Source organism: Dryobates pubescens, chromosome 38, assembly GCF_014839835.1.
Source record: "Dryobates pubescens isolate bDryPub1 chromosome 38, bDryPub1.pri, whole genome shotgun sequence".
Lineage (NCBI taxonomy): Eukaryota > Metazoa > Chordata > Aves > Piciformes > Picidae > Dryobates > Dryobates pubescens.
The window spans coordinates 2,116,010-2,139,686 of record NC_071649.1 but is presented as its reverse complement, the minus strand read 5'-3'; the positions used below and the strand labels follow the sequence as shown (position 1 = coordinate 2,139,686).

At 49.2% G+C, this 23,677-nt stretch overlaps 1 protein-coding gene across 1 annotated transcript in view; it reads left to right on the top strand.

Annotated features, from left to right (window-relative positions):
- Positions 1-19,422: 19,422 nt before the first annotated feature.
- AOAH (acyloxyacyl hydrolase) overlaps positions 19,423-23,677 on the top strand; it is a 76,344-nt gene continuing 72,089 nt past the window's right edge. Inside the window, exons 1-3 of the mRNA XM_054177091.1 lie at positions 19,423-19,433; positions 19,926-20,078; positions 20,560-20,708. Coding sequence (XP_054033066.1) covers positions 19,423-19,433; positions 19,926-20,078; positions 20,560-20,708 — 313 coding nt within the window. The remainder of the gene's footprint in view (positions 19,434-19,925; positions 20,079-20,559; positions 20,709-23,677) is intronic.

Here is a 23,677-nt window from a genome sequence, read left to right as displayed (position 1 = left end):
CATTCATTTGCAACAACAAAGAAAAGAGGAGAACAAACCTGGCAAATTCATTTGCTGATGCTCTTGTGTGTTCCAGGGGGGAAAAAAACCCCACCAACAACTTTTAAGGCTGAGCATTCAAGGAGCTGCAGCAGGAGAAAAGAATTGCTGTTGAAGTTCCCTGTCTAATTTCAAACCATTAAGTGGGTAATTGCTTGTAAAAGCCATGAAAGGGGGAGAGAGAGAGAACACAAAACAAACCCCACCCCACCAAAAAAGACAAGACAGAATGAGGCTAATTTTAGCTCCTGTTTTTCAGATGACTTTGCTTTGCCAAGTTGAATTTATTCTTTTCCCAGAAAAGTTGCATCAAGAACAGAAAACAAACCACCAACCAAAAGTGCTTAACTTCAACTGCTTGCCCTGCTGGTAAGGACAAGGAGATGCTCAGCCCTGCAAAGGAGGGCTGCACAAAAGCAAGCTACTCGAGTGTCAGAGCAGCAGCTTGCCCCCCGGGCTTGCAAGTTCTGCCTCAGGATGGGCAACCTCTTTTCTAAACCTTACTACTTGCGGGCAAGCAGAAAGTTCTCTTGCAAAGCTCCTGCAGGATGCAAGCTCCTGAGTCTGGGTCAGGCCACTCCCAGGTACAGATCCAGGCTGGGTGCAGAGTGGGTCCAGAGTAGCACTGAAGAAAGAGCCTTGGCTGCATTGATTGGTGAGTAGCTCACCATGAGCTGGCAGTGCCCTCATGCTGCCCACGAGGCAAATCCTGTGCTGGGCTGCATCAGGAGGAATGTGGCCAGCAGGGCAAGAAGAGGGGATTCTGCCCCTTGACTCTGCTCTGCTGAGACCTCACCTCCAATCATGCCTCCAGTTCTGCTGTCTCCAGCATAAGAAGGACACAGAGCTGTTGGAGTGAGTCCAGAGGAGGCCACAAAGGTGATCCAAGGGCTGGAGCAGTTCTGCTGTGAGGACAGGCTGAGGGAGCTGGGGGTGTTCAGCCTGGAGAAGGGAAGACTCTGGGGAGACCTCAGAGCTGCCTCCAAAACTTGAAGGGATCCTACAGGAAGGCTGCAGAGGGACTTTTCATAAAGGGGTTTAGGGACAGGACATGGGGGAATGGTTTGAAGCTGAGGGAGAGCAGGGCTAGGCTGGAGCTTAGGGAGGAGTTTTTCAGTAGGAGGGTGGTGAGGCTCTGGAACAGGCTGCCCAGGGAGGCTGTGGATTCCTCCTCTGTGTGTGGTGGTCAAGGCCAGGCTGGATGAAGCCTTGAGCAGCTGAGTCTAGTTGAGAGGTATCCCAGCCCATGGTGGGGAGGTTGGAGCCGATGATCTCTGAGGTCCCTTCCAGCCTGAGCCATTCTGTGATTCTAAAGGGGCAAGCAGCTGATGACTCTCTTTTGGGTAGCACAAGGACAATACAAGATCCTGATTACTCTATGTGTGAAATCCTCTCTTGCCTTCATGACAAATACCACAACAACTGTTAGAGGGACAACAGAGCAGGGCACAACCAACCCAGGATGTTCCTGGAATGCATGGGTGATAACTTCCTTCTCCAAGGAAGCCAGTGCAGAGAGGTGCTGTGCTGGACCACCAAGGAGGAGCTGGTGGGGAATATGAAGCTCCAGATCAGCCTGCAGGGACCATGAAATGGTGGAGTTCAATATCCTTTGGGCAGCCAGGAGGGCACACAGCAAGCTCACTTCCCTGGACTTCAGGACACCAGACTCTGACCTCTTCAGGGACCTGTCTGGTAAGAGCACCATGGGTTAAAGCCCTGGAGGGAGACCTTAGGGCAGCCTTCCAGTATCCAAAGGGAGCCTGCAGGAGAGATGGAGAGGAACTTCTTAAAAGTGTGTGTAGTGATAGCAGAAAGGGTAATGGCTCTAAGCTGAAAGAGGGTAAATTTTGATTACATATTGGGGGGGGGGGGGGGGGAGGGGAAATAATCCACAATAATGGTGGTGAGAAACTGGAAGAGGTTGCCCAGAGCAGATGTGGATGGTCCATCCCTGGAAATGGAATCATGGAATTGTCAGGGTTGGAAGGGACCTCAAGGATCAGCCAGTTCCAGCCCCCTGCCATGGCCAGGGACACCTCACACTACAGCAGCTTGCTCACAGCCACATCCAGCCTGGCTGCAAAAACCTCCAGGGCTGAGGCTTCCACCACCTCCCTGGGCAACCTGTGCCAGTCTCTCACCACCCTCATGGGGAAGAGCTTCTTCCTAACATCCAATCTGAATCTACCCACTTCTAGGGTTTTATTTTGTTCAAGCCCATTCTGGATGTGGCTCTTAGACACCTGGCCCAGTGGAAGGTGTCCCTGCCCACGGCAGGGGGGTTGGAATGAGGTGACCTTTAAGGTCCCTTCCAATCCAAACCGTTCTGTGATTCTGTTCTATGACTCAGCTGCAGTTCCACAACCTCTGCAGGCTGCTGAGGGTAAAATCCCTGCAAACTCCAGAAGGCATTTGTAGGACACAGTTGTTGTTTTCCTTTACTGCTGGCTGAGCTGTCATTGCTTTCCCCAGAGCTTGCTAAATCAGGATGAGACTTGCTCCCTGCTCTCTCCCTCCCCAGGTGATAATTATATTTGAATATTAAACATCCAGGCTGCTCACACAGGCTCCCTGATTAACAGAGCACTTCCCCATGCAGCAGAAGGGGCTTGATTTCAGTCTGATCACCTGCCACTTAGGTGGGTGCTTGTGGAGCTGGGAGGACCGAGGCCTGTGTGAGCAGAGAGGCAATTTTCCCTCTCCCTGGGTTTCTGCTGCGTGCTGGGAGGCGATGCCAAGTAATGACTGCTGTGGCTGAGGTGTGCTTGGATTGGGTACCACTGCTTCAGGAGACTGAGCAAGGTGCTGCCTGATCATTCATTCCAGATGCTGCATGCAGCTTTGGGATTACTCAGAGGTAAAAAAAAAAAGGGATTGAAATGGGCTCCTGTTTCCCTTTGCTGTATGAAACCAGGCTGAAGCTCGGGAGGAGAGCGCTGGCAGGTGCACAAGTTTGCTGGGGCAGGACCAGGTTTTAAATGGGTGATGGAAGAGCCAGGAGAGAGAATCCAACAGAGAGCCTCGAGGATGCTTAGGGGACTTGAGCATCTCCCCCATGAAGAGAGACTGAGAGCCCTGGGGCTGCTTAGTCTGGAGCAGAGAAGACTGAGAGGGGATCTGATCAATGTCTATCAATAGCGGGGGGGGGGGGGCAAGTGGAGGGGGCCAAGCTCTTTTGGGTGGTGCACAGCAATAAGCCGAGGAACAATGGATAGAAACTGATACAGAGAAGGTTTCAGCTCCCCATGAGGAGAAACTTCTTTCCAGTGAGGGTGCCAGAGCCCTGGAGCAGGCTGCCCAGAGAGGTTGTGGAGTCTCTTTCTCTGGAGACTTTCCAACCCCACCTGGATGCATTCCTGTGCAGCCTGCCCTGGGTGATGCTGCTCTGGCAGGGGGATTGGACTGGATGATCTCTGGAGCTCCCTTCCAACCTCTGATGTTCTGTGAGACTCTGAATTTTCATGGCAAGGTGATTTCAAAGTGCAGATTCAGAGCTTGTTGTCCTGCAGCAGCCTCAGGAGGGCAAGGTTAGGAAGACATGGAGACAGTTTCAAACCCATTTAGAAGCGTATTTACATTTTGTTTGCACTTCAAGCTGGGAGCCTTGAAGGTCTGAGAAGAGCAGAGCTGGTCTGGGGATGCTCAGCTTGCAGGGACACAGGTAGGGCAGAGAAAACATTTCTTCTCCAGGTGGAGAGGTTGGCAGCAGAAGGGTTTTCTGAGCTTGTGTGGTTTTCAGCAGAGCCTTTCTCAGCTCTGCTGTAGCCACCTCACTGGAGGTGCACTGCAGAGGGCAATAGTTTGAAACACCAAACAAGCCTCCTCGTGCTGGGAGCCTCACCCAACCTCTCTCTCACCCTCTTTGCCTCTTGTTAATGGATCATTTGATGTGACCTGTGGGACAGTCAAAAAGCTGGAGAACCTCAGTGCTGCTTGTCCCAAGCAGGATGCCGGCCTTGAACTTCCACTCAGGGAGGGCATGGCTGGAAGACCATGTAGAGGGTGGGAGGGCAAAGGGACACCTAATGCAACTTTGCCAAGGGATGCAGCCAAAGGCAGGCTTTCTTTGCTCTGGCACTTAAGGGATGTGTCTTGGATGACTTTATTTCAGTTGTCATTGGAGTATTTTGCAGCCTGATTGAGCACCACAGTTAAACTCTCCCTTGATGAAACCTCCTGGGGCTCATTTTAATCTTGTAGGCAAGATGGTGCTCAGCCTAAGCTTGATGATGTTTGGGGGCTTCTCTGGGCTGCTGTGAGAGGGAGGGGGGCTGCTTGGCTTGTGTTTAATGGGAGGCTGCATCGTTTGTTTTGAGGTTTGTCTGTATCCTCTCAGTTCCTCTTGAGATGCCTCAGATTTGATATCCCTTTCCTGCTTGCCTCTCCCAAGGGGCAAAGGCATCCTGGAGATCTCTGCCATGCCACCAGCAGGTCACTTACAGAGGGGAGGCTGAACAGGGCAGGGAGTTTGTCCTGCTGGGGTACTTTTTGAAGAAGGCAGGAAAATCTGCCAGGCTCCCCACAAAAAAGTGATTTTCCTGTAAATGCTAAAAAGGAGGACACCGAGGGTGCAGTGCTCTCTGCACAGCTGCTGGCTGCTTGCATCCCTCCCAAAGGAAAAAGGCTCAGCCACGGGGTTTTCCCAGGGCACAGCTCCTCCCTTCCCCTCAGTGCAGCAGAAGCCTGCTGGTGCATCTGAAAGCCTTGGAGATGCCAGCAGGGAATCATGTGAAAGGTTTCTCTGTCAGGAGTATGACATTCAAAAGGCAGCAGCAGGATCATTTTTTTTTTACCCACACATATTGCTTGACTCATGATGCCCTCTCTCAGCCCTTGACTCTTGTCAAAGGCTTCCATCCCCCTTCCTGTCCCCAGCCCAGGGTGGGTGCAGGGATTCCTTACACCTATCCACCACCATTTCTTCTTTCCCAATAACCAAGCTGGCCTTCACATCAACAAACATCCATCTGACACAGGCTTTGTTCTCTCATTTTCTGTACTCTTTGTGGTCCACTGAGAACTGAGGTGGAGGCATTAAGATGGATTGGCTTTGTGGATGCCTCCTCCAGCATCAGAGATGCTCCAGTTGGCAGCATTGAGATGAGAGGAGATGAGAGGAGATGGAAGAAATCAGAGCTGTGAGCATGCTGATGGAGGCTTGCAAATTACTGGGGCTGCAAAGCAGGAGATGTTAGGCAACACAAACCTTACCATCCCTGGAGATACTCAAGGTGATGCTCAACAGGGCTCTGGGCAACCTGATCTAGCTGAGGATGTCCCTGCTGGCTGCAGAGGGGTTGGACTGGATGACCTTTGGAGATCCCTTCCAACCCAGACCATTCTCTGATTCTGTGATCGACAACAATCCACAGAGCAAGAGGAAATGGTCTCAAGTTGCACCAGAGGAGGTTTAGGTTGGAGATTAGGAAAAACTTCTTCTCTGTTCAGGGTTGTCAAGCCCTGAACAGGCTGCCCAGGGAGGTGGTGGAGTCCCCATCACTGGAGGTGTTTAAGAAGAGCCTGGCTGAGGCACTTGGTGCCATGGTTTAGTTGTTTAGATGGTGTTGGGTGATAGGTTGGACTGGATGATCCTGAAGGTCTTTTCCAACCTGGTTAATTCTGTATTCTGTAGTTGAAGATCTCCCTGCTCACTGCAGGGGGGTTGGACTGGGTGACCTTTAAGGATCCCTTCCAACCCAAAACATTTTGTGACTTTTACTTTTAATGGTGTCTGTTATGCCTGGTGGAATTGTCCTGCTGGACAGCTGTGCACCACCACTGCATTTTCATCCCTTTGAATCTGCTGCAAGAAGTGGCACAGGGAGAGGAGGAGTGATGTGATGCTGAGCTGGCCGTGAAAGGGGTGGTGGAACAATTCCCCCTCAGAAAATGCAGCTGCAGGCAAACTACCTGGCATACAAGATCTGTGCATTTAGCTGAATCATTGATTTGGGCAGGGAAACCAAGAAGCTAAAAGAGCTGAAGCCTGCTGCTCAGATGGCTTCTGGTTCGCTAAGGGTCACAGCTCTCCTTCTGTAGAGAATCAGTGCTTCAGGGCTTCCTTTTAATTCTAAGACTTAAAGTGGCATAGAAAAGTGTAGCTGAATGCAAATGTGATTTCTTGTCGTTATTATTGTTACAGTTTTCACTTTCTATTGGAAAGTGTGGGGCTCTGGTTTTTTTATACAAGATGAGGAGATGATTCCAGTGGCTTCGCACACAATGCTCATTGCTCCAGGAGAGCCAAAGAAGTGTCCTTGCTTTGTAGGAGCACCCCCCCAGGCACTCAGTGGTTCCCTGTTCATGCACCTGAGTGGAACTGATGTCTAGGAAGGTCATACCCTGGGGGAGCAAGTGGTTCCTGCTGCTCTCAGCATCCCTGTGGGGTGTGAAACCCACATACCCTGTGCCTCGTTCAGGAGCCCAAAGGTGCCTCCATCAGGCCCTAGAATTGCAGGATGGGGCTGAAACTGTGCCTCACATGCTGTAAAGGGAGGGAATGTGTGTCTGAAGCTGCCTGGTTGGCCAAGTTCCTGATGGAATTCAGTACCTTAGTGCTGTTGAGCCAAATGAGGAGAGGCTCACCTCAAGCCTAAACCTCCCCTGGCACAGCTTGAGACTGTGTCTTCCTCTTCTGGTGCTGCTTGCCTGGGAGAAGAGATCTACCCTCACCTGGCTACAACCTCCCTTCAGGGAGTTGTAGAGAGCAAGAAGGTCTCCCCTGAGCCTCCTCTTCTCCAGGTTAAGCAACCCCAGCTCCCTCAGCCTCTCCTCACAGGGCTGTGCTCCAGACCCCTCCCAAGCCTTGCTGCCCTTCTCTGGACACGTTCAAATGTCTCAATGTCCTTCTTAAATTGAGGAGCCCAGAACTGGACACAGGACTCAAGGTGTGGCCTAACCAGTGCAGAGTACAGGGGCAGAATCTTCTGTGCCTTCCTCCAGCACACCCTGAACGGTAGCCACAAAGGCAATCTCCCCACATTCTGCACTTGGACGAGGCCATAGCCCTGTGGCAGCAGTGTCTGGCAGGTTCCAGAAGTGCAGCACCAGGTAAGGTTTTGTCTAAGATGGATTTTAGATGCCCACATCCCAGGTGAAGATGTTAAATGTTGCTTCCTTGACTGCTGTGGTGAGCATCTGAGCCAAGCCTAAATTTACTCCTGAACTATCTTGGAATGAAAAGCAGAAGTTAATCTTTTGGGGTTGGAGGGAGAGATGGGTGTGCTTGCCTTCAAAGAAAAGAACTGCATGAGTGAATTAACAGAGGAATTGATTCTGCTGTTGCCATGAAGATGATAAATATTCATCTCTGACAGACAGGTGGATGTGAGCAGGATGAAACAGCTGTGCAAGCCTGGAGTGGCAGCTGCTGAATAACTCATGAGGAGAGTCCTGGAATTTAGTGATGGCTCCAGGAAATGGAATGCCTTTGGTGAGCAACCAGAGAGCAGTGTCTGTTCTGTCCCAGCCTTCCCCCTGCTCTGAGCATGAGGAACACCTCCCAGCAGCGTGTCACCCCTGGGGCAAATGCAGCATTCATGCTGCTTTGTGTCAGCCTGTACCCTCCTGCCTCATTGTGGTCTGAATCTCCAGGGGATGGGAAGGTCTTGTTAATGAATTCTCTTAATGCAAGCACCTGTAACTGATTTATGTGCAGCCTGGGGCCTGATCCTGAGCTGGCTTTGGCCAGGCATGGAGCCTTCCACATCCCCAGCAGTGCTGGGTCACACTGGGGAAGCCAAAGGGCCGAGCAGATGAGATTTGGCAGTCTCTGCCCTCCTCAGATGGCTAGAGCAGTAGGTGTGATGGATTAGGCCATTCAGCAGGTCACAGCACCTTTCCCACTCGTGGCTGAATCACTGAAGAAATAAAGTTCCCAAACAATTGGGCAATATTTTAAAGTGAAAGGTAACAATAAGCCCATGTCCTGCTGAGATGGCAGCTCCCAGGCTTGTTCTGCTGATTAACCTCTTGGCTGCTGTGGTGAGGATGAGCACACCCCCAGGCAGGGTCCCTCCAGCCCTGCACACACACAGCTTCCCTGTGGGGATGGCTGCATCCTGCCTCTTCCGTCCTGGGGCACAATCCTGGGCAAGCACAGCAAACCTTAGCAAAGGCATCTTCCAGAGGAGGCAATCCTGATCCAGACACCTGCCACAACTGCTCCACTCTGGGATGGACAACAAAGTGCCCCTGGCACCCTTCAGGGCAGTGCTTGAAGGGGACAAACACAAAGGTCTTTTCCAGCCTGCTTAATTCTGTATTCTATTCTGGATTCTGTTTAGCATCCTTGCAGACCAAAAAAAACAAGTGAGGGATTTTCCTCAGGGATGAAGGGGAGAGCAGCAGGGATGCCATCCTGGGTGCTGGGTCTTGGAAGCCCGTGGAGCAGCTGGAATTCTTGGCAGGAGCAGCATTGGCTCACCTATCTGAAAAGCAGTCAGTGGCTAAATACAGGCAGAGAGGTTTAGATTACAGTGAGAGCTTACTTTTACCTGCAGTGAGTGTGGGTCTTTTTGCCAGCCATCAGAAGAAACTTCCTGGATGTCAGATGAAAGCAAAGGAATCATGCAGATGTGAATGATGAGTTTTGCATCACAAACTGGTGCCTACTACAGTGTCATGCACCAAACAGGCCTGGGGCAGGTGTGCTTTACTTTTGCAGGTGTGGAAATGACAGCTTCAGGGAAAAGAAATAGTCTCTAGGGAGAGTGAAAAAAACACCGGAGCAACTTTCCTGTACCTGCTTGCCATCCGATAGTTCTTAAGCTCCTTTACCACAGTAATGCTTCTGGGCTTTGGCTGCTTGTCCTGAAAAGCTTCAGTGGGGTTTGGTTCTCAGATCCCCTCCTGGCAGCTGGGTTTTGGCAAATGCTCACCATGGGCTTTCTGGAAAGCAAACCCTGAGACACCCAAACCCAGCTGGTCACTTTGGGGCAGGAACATCGTTTTCTGTACCCTGCCTCTCCCTCTTCTCACTTCCTCATCACTAAGTGCCCAGGAACTTGCAAGATCAAGTCATTCAAACCTCTTAACCACCCTTCATGGTTTCCACATCAGAGCTTTGGAGGACTGGGCATAGTGTTAGGCTATGTCTGCTCAGGGATTTTCATTTGGAGGCATGACTCCAGTGAGGAGAAGGAGGTTTATTAGAGGCTGTTTAACAGCCTCAAGCTTTGTTATCAATTTAGGTCGATTGTTAATTGCTGTTGGTTGTCAGTTTGTTGGTTACCAATCTCTGTTGGTTGTTAATTTATGTTGGTTGTCTGTTTGTGTGGGCTGTCAGTTTGTGTTGGTTGTCTATTTATGTTGGCCATCAGTTTCTGTTGGTTGTCTATTTATGTTGGTCATCTGGTTATGTTACTTGTCTATGTTGGTTGTTAATTTATGTTGATAGTTTATGTTGGTTGTCTCTGGTTGTCTGTGTTGGCTGTCTCTGGTAGTGTTGGTTGCTTTGAATATGAGTAAATGCTGAGTCTAAACAGGGAGTGGTGGTGAAGAGGTAACTGGGAGGCACAATCCCCTCACAGTGCAGCGTTCATTTGTTTTCAAAGCCAAGGAGGCAGGGGAGATGCTGCCTCTGTGTCACTCTTCAATGAAACCCTGGGTAATGCTCCTGGGTCCTCCTCTCTCTCTCTCCTTGTCAGCTGCTTGTATGGCATTCACTCTACATTATGTAGGCAAAGAAAAGAGAATCCCTGCTGTGGTATCCAGCAGCTTTATTGGAGAAAGGAAAAAAAGAGAGAGAGAAAAAAAAGGGTCAGGAAACCTCCACCACAATTTTTTTGTGTGTGGCTGTGGACATATCTCTGGGAAAAAATATAAATGAGGGGAGTCCATCACCAACAGGCTCAGACCACTTTTCTTGTGGCAGCTGGATTGATTTGCAAGGCAGAAGATTGCCTGCTCATTTTGTGTGAGCCATTTAGCTGGCTAGACTTGGCTAATGCACATCCCTATCGCACTTGCATTTAATAAACCTGGTACTGAGCTTCCAAAAGGATTCAGTAACTCACTGAGAGATATTACAGCTCTTTCTTTATGCATCTAGAGAGAGAGCAGAAGGGCTTTGGAAAGGTATTCTGAAAGAGAGGACGTTTATCTGGGAGGCTATTTATATGTCATTGAAGTGGCTGAAAAGGACTGAGGAGGCAAGTAATGGGTGAGGGAGCCAGGCAGCCACCCCACAGAGCACAAAGGGTGGTGTGTTGAGGGATGATTTAATGACTCCAGCACGTGTGGAGGGGACAGAGACCAGGTGGAAATGTTCTGCATTCAGGGCATGGCTTGAGTGGGGAAACAAATGTGATGCAGTGGCTAGTGCCTGCTGTCTCCCTTGCTTAAAGCTTGAAGGTACTTCTGCCACTGGTTTGGATCCTCCTGGGGCTGTTCCTCATTGCAGAGGCAAGAGTCATGCCTGCCTACTCCAGGTTCAGCTCTCTCCTAGGATGAATTGACTCATCTGGTTTGGATTGAGTCCAAGCCACTCACCTTACCACATATGTCAGATGGAGCCTGAACTATCATAGAATAGAATAGAATAGAATAGACCAGGTTGGAAAAGACCTTTGAGATCATCCAGTCCAAGCTATCACCCAACACCATCTAATCAACTAAACTATGACACCAAGTGCCTCAGCCAGGCTCTTCTTGAACACCTCCAGTGATGGGGACTCCACCACCTCCCTGGGCAGCACATTCCAATGGCCAATCTCTCTTGCTGGGAAGAACTTCTTCCTAACATCCAGCCTAAGAACGGTTTGGATTGCAAGGGACCTCTAAAGGTCCTCTACTCCAGCCCCCCTGCAGTGAGCAGGGATGTCTTCAATGAGATCAGGTTGCTCAGAGCCACTGCAAATCTCACCATGAAAGTTTCCAGGGGTGAGGCATTACCAGCTCAGCAGACAATCCTTCATCACCCTCATTGCACCCTCATTCTTCCTTCTATCTGGTCTAAATCCCCCCTCTTTTAGTTTAGAACCATCACCCCTTGAGCTATCACAACAGGGCCTCTTATAAAGACTATCCCTGTCTTTCTTATTGCCCCTTCTAAGTACTAAAAGGCTGCAATAAGATCTCCCTGGAGTCTTCTCTTTTTCCAGGCTGAACAACCCCAACTCTCTCAGACCTGTCCTCCCAGAAGAAGTGTTTCAGCCCTCTGATCATGTCTGTGGCCTCCTCTGGACCCACTCCAACAGGTCCATGTCTTTCCTGTGCCGAGGATTCTGGAGCTAGAAACCTGCTGGCTACACAGATCTTGGTGCAGCCTGGGATAGCATTGCCCTTCTGGGCTGTGAACAAGCACTGTTGTGTTTAGTGGAATATTATTCCCTAATACCTTAAGTTCTGGAATGGGCTGGGGGAGGGGGAAAGAGAACATATGGTTGTGAGTCTGAAGCCAGGGAGAGAGAAATCTGAGGGAGGACCAGCCAGGATAAGGAAGCAGAGAGCAGGAATGAAGGTGCTCTTGATGCAGAGCTGTTTCGGGGAGGCTTGTTTCTGCTTTATGGTGAGGTGGCTGTGAACAGCAGTAATTAATCCCAGCTGCCCATGTCACCTTCTCATATATATGCAAAACGAAGCCACCAGTGTCAGACATCAGCATAAAATCTGCTGCAAGTGAGAACACAGCCAAGTGTAAACAAGCCCACCAGGAATCTTTAGTGGTAGCTCCAAAAGATTCAGCAGTAAGGCTCACAGGATGTTAGGGGTTGGAAGGGACCTCAGGAGATCATCCAGTCCAACCCCCCTGCCAGAGCAGGACCACAGCATCCAGCACAGGGCACACAGGAACACATCCAGACAGGGCTGGAAAGGCTCAGGAGAAGGAGACTCCACAACCTCTCTGGGCAGCCTGCTCCGGTGCTCTGCGACCCTCACAGTGAAGAGGTTCCTCCTAATGCTGGAGTTTCTATCCATTGCCCCTTGTGCTATCCCAGGCTGCAAGTTGTGAGAGACTAAAAGCTTGTCTCTCCTGGTGTGACTCAACAAAGATAAAATCACTTGCTGCTTGCCCAGACAATAGCTGATGTGTGCTGGGCAGAGCCACTGGAAGGACTCTTGGAAGGTGCAAAGATAGCATCGCTCACTGGACCACAGCTGGCCTCACAACAATGGACCCAGGCCACCTTCAGGAATATGCATAAGACAAGATAATCTCCACCCATCAAGTACCCTGGAAAGGGAGGATGGTGAGACAATGGTTTCACCACCTCTTTCCTGAGGTGTAGTGAGTGTGTGGGCAGGTAGATGGAGAAGGAGGAGGCGAAGCAGGAGGCAGGAGCAGGGATGTCATTCTGCCCTGGACTCAGCACTGGTTAGGCCACACCTGGAGTCTTGTGTCCAGTTCTGGGCTCCTCAGCTCAGGAAAGATGTTGAGTTGCTGGAATGTGTCCAGAGAAGGGCAACAAAGCTGGGGAGGGGTCTGGAGCACAGCCCTGTGAGGAGAAGCTGAGGGAGCTGGGGTTGCTTGAAGGGGCTCCCTGAAGGGAGGTTGTAGACAGACGGATGTTGGTCTCTTCCCCCAGGCAGCCAGCACCAGAACAAGAGGACACAGTCTCAGGCTGCGCCAGGGGAGGTTCAGGCTAGATGTTAGGAAAAAGTTCTATACAGAGAGAGTGATTGCCCCTTGGAATGGGCTGCCTGGGGAGGTGGTGGAGTCGCCATCATCAGAGGTGTTCAGGAGGAGACTTGATGGGGTGCTTGGTGCCGTGGGTTAGATGTTTGGGTGGTGTTGGATTGGTTGATGGGTTGGACGCGATGATCTTGAAGGTCTCTTCCAACCTGGTCTATTCTATGTATGTATGTATTCTATGCTTAGCCTGGAGAAGAGGAGGCTCAGGGGAGACCTTCTTGCTCTCTACAACTCCCTGATGGGAGGCTGTAGCCAGGTGGGGGTTGGTCTCTTCTCCCAGGCAACCAGCACCAGAACAAGAGGACACAGTCTCAAGCTGTGCCAGGGGAGCTTTAGGCTGGAGGTTAGGAAGACGTTCTTCCCAGCAAGCGAGATTGGCCATTGGGATGTGCTGCCCAGGGAGGTGGTGGAGTCCCCATCCCTGAAGGTGTTTAAGAAGAGCCTGGCTGAGGCTCTTGGTGCCATGGTTTAGTTGCTTAGATGGTGTTGGGTGATAGGTTGGACTTGATGATCTCGAAGGTGTTTTCCAACCTGGTTAATTCTGTTCTCTTCTAATGATTGGACTTGATCTAAGAGGCCTTTTCCAGCCATGGTGACTGTGGAAAGCCTGACCACATGGGTGTTCCCCACATTAGGTTATACCCCAAACTGAAGTCAGTCCTGTCAGTGGTCTGCACTTCCAGGAGCGCAGCAGATGCCAACAGCTCTTGCAAAGTGGGACAGTTAATCTCATTAAAGGCTGCAGAATAAAGGATAATCATCTCAGCTACAGCTTGGAACTAATTTTCAGATATGGGTGTAGGAAAATATTGGTTTAAATGCTCTCCCTGCAGCTTTGAATGACAATGAGGTGGAGAAAGAGAGAGTCTGAAATAGATGCATAACTTGAACGGAAAGCAGCAACTGATAAGGAAACTGGGGCAGAGGGAATGACTCAGTTGGCAGTGGTGCAGTAGCAAATCCACATGGGGCTTTGGAAATGCTCATCTGTGCCAGTGATAACGCACCAACCACAGAGATGGTTATGAGAGAGAAATCCAGAGAGCAGTAACGAGAAATAACTGATGCCGTGTAATGTAATGAATCAATGGGAGCTTCAGAGTCAAAGGGCACAAAGGATGATGTTTGGGAAAGAAAGGGAAGAAAAGGGACTGAAAGGGGTTTTGATACAAAGGCTTCTTCCTGCAGGTTTTATCTCTCCAGACACAAGAGCACAATGCTTGTGTCTGTTCCCTTAAGAACTGAGCCACGTGTCAAAGAGGAAAGAAAGAGGGAGAGAAGGCCTTTTGAGATGACATTTAATCATCATAAAAATGAGTGCATGGATGTGACAAAGGGGTTGGGGGGGGGAATGCTTAGATCTTAAAAATAAATATGTGACAGAAATGTAAGCTAATAGTGGGGGGGAAGCAGCAATGTGTGCTGTGGCTTGGACAGGATAGGACAGATAAATATCTGCCGCCAGCTGATCTCCTTCCGCAAGGTAACTGCTCCATAGTTCAAAGGAGTGTTGTCTTGTTTCAAACAAGCGGTCCCTAGTCCTGACAGGTGATGCATGGAAGCTTACATGTCCTGTGGTAGGGCTTCAAGCAAGCATTTTCCATTCTCTTTTCTTTCTGAGGGCTTTTTTTCCCCTCCATGTGTTTGCTTTACACATAAGCAGGTCTTTAGGGGCCCATTACAGAGAGCAGCGTTGAGAGTAACTCCATCCTCGCATCTCATTTCAGACTTCCAGTGGCAATGACATGGAAGGCTGCTCTTTGGGGAAAGGGTTACTCCTACATTCTCTTTATGGCCTTATTCAGAAAATCAGTTCCATTGCCTCTTTCTCAGGGGCAGCAAAGGTGGAGGTTGAATCATCCTCTGTCTACCTCAGACACTGCGAAAGGCTCATTGTGGAAGGGTATTGAGGTGCTGGAGTGTGTCCAGAGAAGGGCAACAAGACTTGTGAAGGGCTTGGAGGACCTGAGGGAGCTGGGGGTGCTCAGTCTGGAGAAGAGAAGGCTGAGGAGAGACTTCATTGCTCTCTACAACTACCTGGAGGGAGGTTGGAGTGAGGAGGGGGCAGCCTCTGCTCCTCGATAACATGCAACAGGACCAGAAGCAATGGTTCCAAGCTGTATCAAGGGAGGTTCAGGCTGGATGCTAGGAAATATTTCTTCACCGGAAGGGTTCTCAAGGATTGGAATTGTCTGCCCAGGGCAGTGCTGGAGTCACAATCCCTGGAGGTGTTCAAGCAGTGTGTTGACCTGTGTGACTTAGGGACACGGTTTAGTGTTGACACTTCAGTGCTGGTTTCCCACCTGCAAAAGATGGCATCCTCTTCACACCTCTGGCTCTACACAGTCCTTGCTCCCTTCAGAAGTGACCCATGGAGGCCCAGAGAGTGAGGCAAGGTGTTGACTGCACCCTCAGCTCTAGGTGTATAATGCTGCAGGCAGGTTGCTTCCAAGAGCAACTCTGCAGAGTTCTTTCCTGAACTGCATCTGATTCTCATGCTCCTTCCAGGCAAATGCCAGGGCCCTACAGCAGCTGTGGGCCATAACAGCCCTGACCAGTCCCACCAGGATCCCCACCCAGGTACTTTGCCCAGAGGCCTAGGAACCCTGATGTAGCTCAGCCCTGAGCGCCTGATTCTTACTGGACCTACAGTACTCTGCCTTCCATCTGGACCAGGTTGCAAACCCAAGATTGCTGGGGAGACAAAGATGCTGGAAGGCTGTAGGGTGACCCTGCCAGACCTTTTTGGGCAGAGGACAACCCAGACATCACCCCTGTGCCTTGGTGCTTTGCAGAGGGCAGAGCTCTGGTCTCCCATCAGAGACAGCGCCTCCTAAAGCACCATTATCCCAGATCTGCTTCTTTGGCCCTGCTACTGTACACAAGATTCATGGAAGCCTTTCTGATCAAATCTCTTCCTTTGGGCCAGACCTAATGTTTTTTAACCTCTCATTAATATCACTCATGCACTTACTAAGATCAAGAGACAGCATCATGTGTTCCTTTGCTGCTGTGTCAGGACAGCTTTAGGTCTTAGTGTCTTGGAGATTTGGAAGTCATATCAAATCTACTTGGCAAAAGCAGGGCTTGCTACAGAATCATTGAATCATAGAACCAATAAGGTTGGAAAAGACCTCAGAGATCATCAAGTCCAACCTATCACCCAACACCTCAGGACTAACTAAACCATGGCTCCAAGTGCCACATCCAATCCTTTCTTGAACACCTCCAGGGATGATGACTCCACCACCTCCCTCGGCAGCGCATCCCAATGGCCAATCTCTCTTGCTGGGAAGAATTTTCTCCTCACCTCCAGCCTAAACCTCCCCTGGCACAACTTGAGACTGTGTCCTCTTGTTCTGGTACTGGGTGCCTGGGAGAAGAGACCAACCCCCACCTGGCTACAACCTCCCTTCAGGGAGTTGGAGAGAGCAAGAAGGTCTCCCCTGAGCCTCCTCTTCTCCAGGCTAAGCAACCCCAGCTCCCTCAGCCTCTCCTCACAGGGCTGTGCTCCAGACCCCTCCCCAGCTTTGTTGCCCTTCTCTGGACACCTTCCAGCATCTCAATGTCCTTAAACTGAGGAGCCCAGAACTGGACACAGGACTCAAGGTGTGGCCTAGCCAGTGCTGAGCACAGGGCAGAATGACTTCCCTGCTCCTGCCGGCCACACTGTTCCTGATGCAGTGGGAAGGAGAACGATTTACCACCAAGGGGGAGGTCACCTTCTCAGCTGGCCTCTAATTCTATACATGCAAAGCCCTCATTTCTGTGCCCAGACTGCACATTTTGAAAGCTTTCATTTAATTGGCTTAAGAGCTTGGCTGATGCCTAAGGAACAGCAAAGCCCAGCTCTGTGTAACACACGCTTCTGCTTTATGTTACCACTCATTCCACAGCCTGAAAGGACAGCAAAATAACACAGCTGATTACAAGCTCGAGCTGTAAGCTTTGCAGGTTTACAGGCCTGGGAGCAGCTTGGCTCTGGCTATATGCTTTATAAGAGCTCTTGTTTGGATTTAGTATTTTGCTGGAGTTATAAAGTGGCAATCATTCCCCAAGACCTCTCTGCTAGGAAGATTTGGCATGCCTCTTATTATCACTCTTGCTTTTGCAGCAAGCACTCCTGAGCCCAGTCTGCAGAGTTTCCAAAGGACTTCAAAGTGTCACTGGGAGCTGAGTGAGATGTGTGTTAAAAAGGGTTTTAATGGAGCTGCAGTCACTGTGGCAGTGCCTTTTTATAGCAAGTTTTTTAACTGCATTAAGAGAAAAAAACCATCCTGCAGATTTCCACGGGGTTGGCATATGGATAAGGCACTTTGCACGACGAGTTTTGTTTATCTGCTCGTAAAAGAGGAGGGGAGAGGGGGAAAGAAAGGTAAAGAAAAGCATCCCTGCTAGCTCTCAGGAGAATGATAAGCAGGAACAGGGCTGCAGAACTCAGGCAACAGCTACTGCTGCTAGCTTGGGGTTCTCTTTATTTTTTCCTCTTCTTTTGTAGGAGAAAAGCATGCATGGAGAAGCTTTAGGGAATGCAGACGTGGATTGATGACTGTTGAGGCTTTCAACAGGCACTCGGCTTTGGTTTCAGTTTAGTTTAGCTTGGTTTGTATTGTATTTTATTTTACTTCACTTTTTATTTTACTTGACTTTCCTCTTTATTTCACTTTCCTCTTTATCTTACTTTAATTTGCTCTATTTTACTTCATGTTATGTTATTTCATTTTATTTCACTTTATATTTCACTTTGATTAATTTCACTTTATTTTACTTTGAGCAATTTCACACTATTTCACTTTTATTTATTTCACATTATTTTACTTTATTTTAGTCTAGTTTACGTTCTTATTTTACTTCCATTTGTTTTATTTTGCTCTAATTTATTTGATTTTACTTTATATTTGACTTTATTTTACTTGAATTTATTTCACATTATTTTACTTATATTTTATGTTACTTTTGATTTTATTTTACTTTATTTATTCTATTTTACTTTACTTTATTTTACTTTACTTTATTTTACTTTAATTTTACTTTATTTTATTTTACTTTACTCTTTATTTTACTTTATTTTACTTTATTTTACTTTACTTTACTTTATTCTATTTTACTTTATTTTACTTTATTTTATTTTACTTTATTTTACTTTATTTTATTTTACTTTATTTTACTTTAATTTTACTTTACTCTTTATTTTACTTTATTTTACTTTACTCTTTATTTTACTTTATTTTACTTTACTTTACTTTATTTTACTTTATTTTACTTTACTCTTTATTTTACTTTATTTTACTTTACTTTATTTTACTTTATTTTACTTTACTTTATTTTACTTTATTTTACTTTACTTTATTTTACTTTACTTTATTTATTCTATTTTACTTTATTTTACTTTAATTTTACTTTATTTTACTTTACTCTTTATTTTACTTTATTTTACTTTACTTTATTTTACTTTATTTTACTTTATTCTATTTTACTTTATTTTACTTTAATTTTACTTTACTCTTTATTTTACTTTAATTTTACTTTACTCTTTATTTTACTTTATTTTACTTTACTTTATTTTACTTTACTTTTTATTTTACTTTACTCTTTATTTTACTTTATTTTATTTTAATCTATTTTATTTTACTTTACTTTATTTTAGTTTAATTTAATTCATTTTCCATTCTTTTCCTTTCTTTCATTTCACTTCATTATTTCCAGCCCCACCAGTTTATATCGGCAGCAGCAGCATCACAAGGCAAGTGCTGCTTCTCAAAGCCGAGGCAAACTATCCAGGAGTGCCCTCAGGCACGGCAGGGGTCAGGCTCCCGTAGCAAAGAAGTGGTTTGCAAGAGCCTCACTAAACGCCCAAGCTGACCTGGTCTCTCTCTGGTCACGTTGGTCTGCAGGAATGTCTGGAGGTTTGCAGGAATGTCTGAAGGTTTGGCCAGGAATGCTTGATTTTGATAGCTCCTCTCTTTTCCCCTCTACCACTCCAGCTGCAAGTCTCCTTTAATCATGCCTGGGGAGCCAGCAGGGATGTCAAGTGAGACAGGTTCCTCATCTAGAATAGAATAAACCAGGTTGGAAGAGACCTTCAAGATCATCATGTCCAACCCTTCAACCAATCCAACCCCACCTGAACAACTAAACCATGGCACCAAGCACCCCATCAAGTTTCCTCCTGAACACCTCCAGTGATGGTGACTCCACCACCCCCCCCGGCAGCCCATTCCAATGGGCAATCACTCTCTCTGTATAGAACTTGTTCCTAACATCCAACCTAAACCTCCCCTGGCGCAGCCTGAGACTGTGTCCTCTTGTTCTGGTGCTGGCTGCCTGGGAGAAGAGACCAACATCTGCCTGTCTACAGCCTCCCTTCAGGTAGTTGTAGAGAGCAAGGTCACCCCTGAGTCTCCTCCTCTCCAGGTTAAGCAACCCCAGCTCCCTCAGCCTCTCCTTATAGGGCTGTGTTCCAAACCCCTCACCAACTTCTTTGCCCTTCTCTGGATCTCCCTTTGGCAACCCATGCCAACAGCCTGCCCGCTTCTGGAAGAGCCAGGCAAGGGGTGGAAAGGAAAGATGAGTACCTGTGGCTCGCTGGGGAGGAAAGAGACTTGCCCAAGGTTGTACAAAAAGGGCAGAGGTGAAATGCAGCTTTGGACCCCCAATACCTCAGTGGTACTCTGCATCCTTAAAGCCATCCTTGCATCTGCAGTGCTTGGGATTTAGCTGTTCAGACTTGTTCCACCTCTGAAGCGATGTCATTTAGGCACGTTTTACTCTCCGCTTTGGCTTCAGGCTGGGGAGATGACTGGTTTCTGCCTTATCTGGGGGGAACAAAACCCCAAAAGAGTCAGGAAAACCTCGAGTTGTGCCTGCCAAAGCATGCAAAGCTCAGCAGTTTTCAAGCCCCGCGGGCAGCTGGAGGCTGATGGGAGCAGGGGTTCAGCTCCCAGTGCTGCCCCTAAGCCAGCAGCAGCTTCTCATCCCCACGGCAGAACTCAAGCCCCGGTGAAACCCCAGTGTAGGAGCCCCATCCTTCCATCCCATCCCCCTGACTCCAGCCTGAGCAGCCTCTTTCTTTCATTTTCTCATGCCAGTCCTCCCGACAGAAACCCTGCTTGAAAATCTTGCCGAAGCAGCCAGAGACACTTCCATTTGTTTTTCTCCCCTGCGGAGGAGGGCAGGGGAGTGACGGTGAGGGGTGGGGGGAAGGGTTTGGGGAGTTGGTGGTGGTTTTTTTTCCCTTTTGCAATGCTAGTTGTGCAGGGGAGTGTCTTGCGTTATTAACGCTGAGTGGCTCCGGCAGCTGCTGTGGTTTAAGGTCGTTAGTCATCAGCTGCTGCTGCAGAAGACACAGGAACGCTGAGCCAGAGCTGTTCATGCCACCTTCTTGGTCCTCCCAGGCCAGCAGGTTGGGAAGGGACACAAATGGGGCAGTGGGGACGCGTGGGGTTTGGACTGTGGCTGGGAGCCAAAGGGGCATCCTCCCAGCCGGGTCAGAGGGTGCCTGTGTGTGGGGGACCGGCTGAGTTGTGGTGGGTGGCTGCACAGCAGCCTCGAATGGCCAGAGAGAGGCTGAGGGGTGTGAAGGGCAGGCAGGGCACCTGGGATGTGTGAGAAGGGGTTGCTCTGTGCACCCTGTAAGAAGGCAGATCTTGGAGGGCTCTTCCAACCTTATTGATTCTGTTAATTGTGTTAGATGTGTGAGCCCCAGCCTGGGAAGCAGTCCTTGCTTTCCACAGAGCTACCCAGGAGCAAAGGTTTCCTAATGTCTTCAGCTGCTGATGAGACAAGGATGCAGGATGTTCCCTGAGCATTGAAAGAGTACAGGTCTACATGTGCCCTTCCCACCTGATTTCTTCTTTCTTTCTTTTTTTTCCCCCCTTCCTTAGGATGAGGAGGTCTAGACAGACATTCTTTAATTTCTCCTGCATCCTCTGTCTCCTGCTGAAGGCTGCCTCTTCCTCCTCTCTGCCCTGTGGCAATGACCCACCGGCTCCTTCGCTGCCCTCTGGGCTGTACAAAGGGCACACCTGTGTGGGTAGGTATCCAGGTTTTGTTTGCCTGCTGGACTAGTTCATTCCTTGCTCCACCTGCGAGCTGAGAAGTGCTGTGCACCTCATAAATCTTGCCTTTATCTATTTCAACAGCTATGCTGCCAAGTGCTCACAGCCTTTGCTGAAATAAGCCCTGGAGATTTTGCAAGGCCAGCGTGGGGTCTGGAGCCGGTTTATGGTTTTGTTTTCGAGTGGCTGCTTCCCAAAGTTCATGTTGTTCACTCTGCAAGGAATGGTGTCTGAAAGAGCTGGGGTTAGTGTCTGTAGGTCTGGGACCTGGAGGTGTTGTGGGGTCCTAGTATTTGCTTGGGTTCACGATGCAGGAAGGCACAGTTCCCCCCCACCAGGCTCACCCACGGTCTCCTCACTGATTTCATTGCCTGGGAAGCTCTTCTTGAGAACAGTTGGTCCATACATGGGCCAGGCAGCTTTGTGGGCTGGGTGGTAGCCTCCAGATGGCCAAGGTACCAGGGCTGTTTTGTCACATTTCCTTTCTTTTTCATGAGCACACTGGTACTAAACTGGGGTGAGCATGTTCTGGCAGATCCCTTCTCATGTGACTTTGGTGACTGTGGTGATCTCCACAGCAGCTACAGCTGGAAGTGTCTTACAGCCTCATCGGGCTGTGTGACTCCCAAAGCAAGCCCAGGAACACCAAAGCCAGCATAAGCTGTGGGTATCTGCACCAGAAATGCCCTTGATGTGAGGCTTTGTGTACCTAGAGAGAAGCTTTTCTGTCAGCAAGTGATCAAACATTTTATTTTGTCCTCTTCTCGCTTTTCAAGGCACTTTTGCTGTGTCTCCATCCTTCAGCAGGGAGTATTTCCTTCTCAGCCCCAACTTACTTTCACTGTGGCTCACGGGACACCATTAGAAATAATAAACCTAGACCTGATTTTAAAAAGGGCTTGGCCTCGATTCTGAGCTGCCCACAGCACCCCTGCAAATTTTGGCACAGCAGGGCAGAGTAGATGCCCTGGTTTCACTGGGACAGGATCCTGGGCCAGCCACAGTCTGCAGGCCATTAGCAGTCTGCAGTCAGCTGGGAGCTTAAGCAGGCAGGGGGACAGCCAGAGCCAAGCTGGAGGCTGTGTGCCATCCATGCAACACTCAGTATAAAGGAGGAAGTCTGGGGATGGGGCTCCTTCTCCTTCTCTCAAGGGTGACCATTCCTGGGGGGGCTCACTTACCAAGGACTGCTTTCCCCTTTGTTGTGTCTGCCACACATTCCCTGGGCTCAGTATGACTTTGAACACTTTACAGTGGCTTTGGTGTTAGTTTTGCTGCTTCATTCAATCCCTTTCCATCTCAGCACGTGGGTCCCCTCTCCTTTTCCTAATTCCCCTTCTCATCTGGGGAGGGGTCATCAGGGGATAGAACAGCTGCTATGTTTAACCCCAGGTAGAGGCTAAATGTAGGCAGTGAACCAAAACTGGGGAGAAGTCAGGGCACAGCCGCTGCCTGGGGTCAGCCATGGATGGAAAAGGAGAGCGTGCTGTGAACAGCAGAAATGGCTGTCAGGGACTGGCCTGGTTAGGGGCAACAGGCACACAGGCAGGGACTGAGCAGCTGGCAGAGAGCAGAGGAAGTGGAGGGGTTTCATGGTGAGATCTGTAGGCAGCTATGGCCCTGATGGCAGCAGAAGGGTGGTGAGCCTGCTTGCCTCTAGGATTTTCACACTGCTGCTTTTTCAGATGTCAGGGGAACATGGTTTGCCCTTTCCATCCTATTGACCCAGCTAGGCTCTGAATTCCTCAGGTGACTGCACACTGCTTTGAAGGTGCCTTGCACAAGATAAACTCTGCTTTCTTTTGCCCCTTGCCAAGGGGAGGACAGCTGTGGCAGCCCCATTGCTGGGACCGCTGAGCTTCTCCCCAGTGTGTGGGGAAGCGCTAAAAAAGCCTCCCAGAACAATTGCTCTCTCTGAGGTGTCCCTTTGGCTAAGAGCATGCAGGTGAGCTCCACTCAGGCCTGTCCACACCTCTGCAAACTGCCAGCTGAAAATGAAGCGTGCAGAGCATTAAACCTGTGCAGGTCTGGCCTGGCCGGGTAGGGAGGGCTGCTTGATTGCTAGCCCAGTTGGCTGCCTCTGGGGTTTCACTGATCAGCTGCTTTCTTGAGTGACTCTTGACAACATGGAGGAGCCATCTGTGCCTCTTCCTTGTCACAAGTGGGGAAGGGAAAGCATGGAGGAGCTGATGGATACACATGCCGTGGCGCGGAGCAGGGCTAACGTCTGTCCCCGCGACTGATTTGGTGACCAGCGCTCTGAGGAGCAGACATTAAGCTGAGACCAGCTTCAGCTGTAGGAGGAAAACTGTGATTTTCCTTTCAACAGCTCTACTCCAGACCCTGCTGGCTCAGTTTGCCATCTGGGAAGGCAGGGGGAGAGAGAGCCATGAGAGCTTCCTCTGAGTCTTCTTGGCTTTGTCGATGGAGGCAGCATTTTTCATGTGGGCTTGGCAGCGCTGGGTTAACTCTTGGAGACAATGATCTCAAAAGCCTTTTTCAACCTGAAAGCTTTTCTAGCTCTAAGCTCCCACTGCCAAATGCAGAGGACAGTTTTTTTTCTTTTCCTTGAAGAAACTGGCTTTCTCATGCAAGTGAAATGTGTGGCCAGGTGTCTGAGCTTTCAGAGTTATTTGCCTCTCTTTGCTGGGGCAAATGAGGTGGCTGCACATTGAATAGTCATTTGTGATCCCTCCTCCGTGTGTACCACCTGCCTGATGGAGATTGCTATGCTAGCAGTTAAAGGCAGCAAAAGGACATTCTTTCAGTAACAAACCCCAGAAAATCTCTTCCATTAAGCCCTCTCCACTGAAAGCATCCCCACTTCCCGAAGTGATGTGACAGGAGAACAAAAGGCAGTTCTGGAACCTTTATTGATTTCACCCCTGCTGCTGAGGACAGGCTGAGAGAGTTGGGGTTGTTCAGCCCGGAGAAGAGAAGGCTC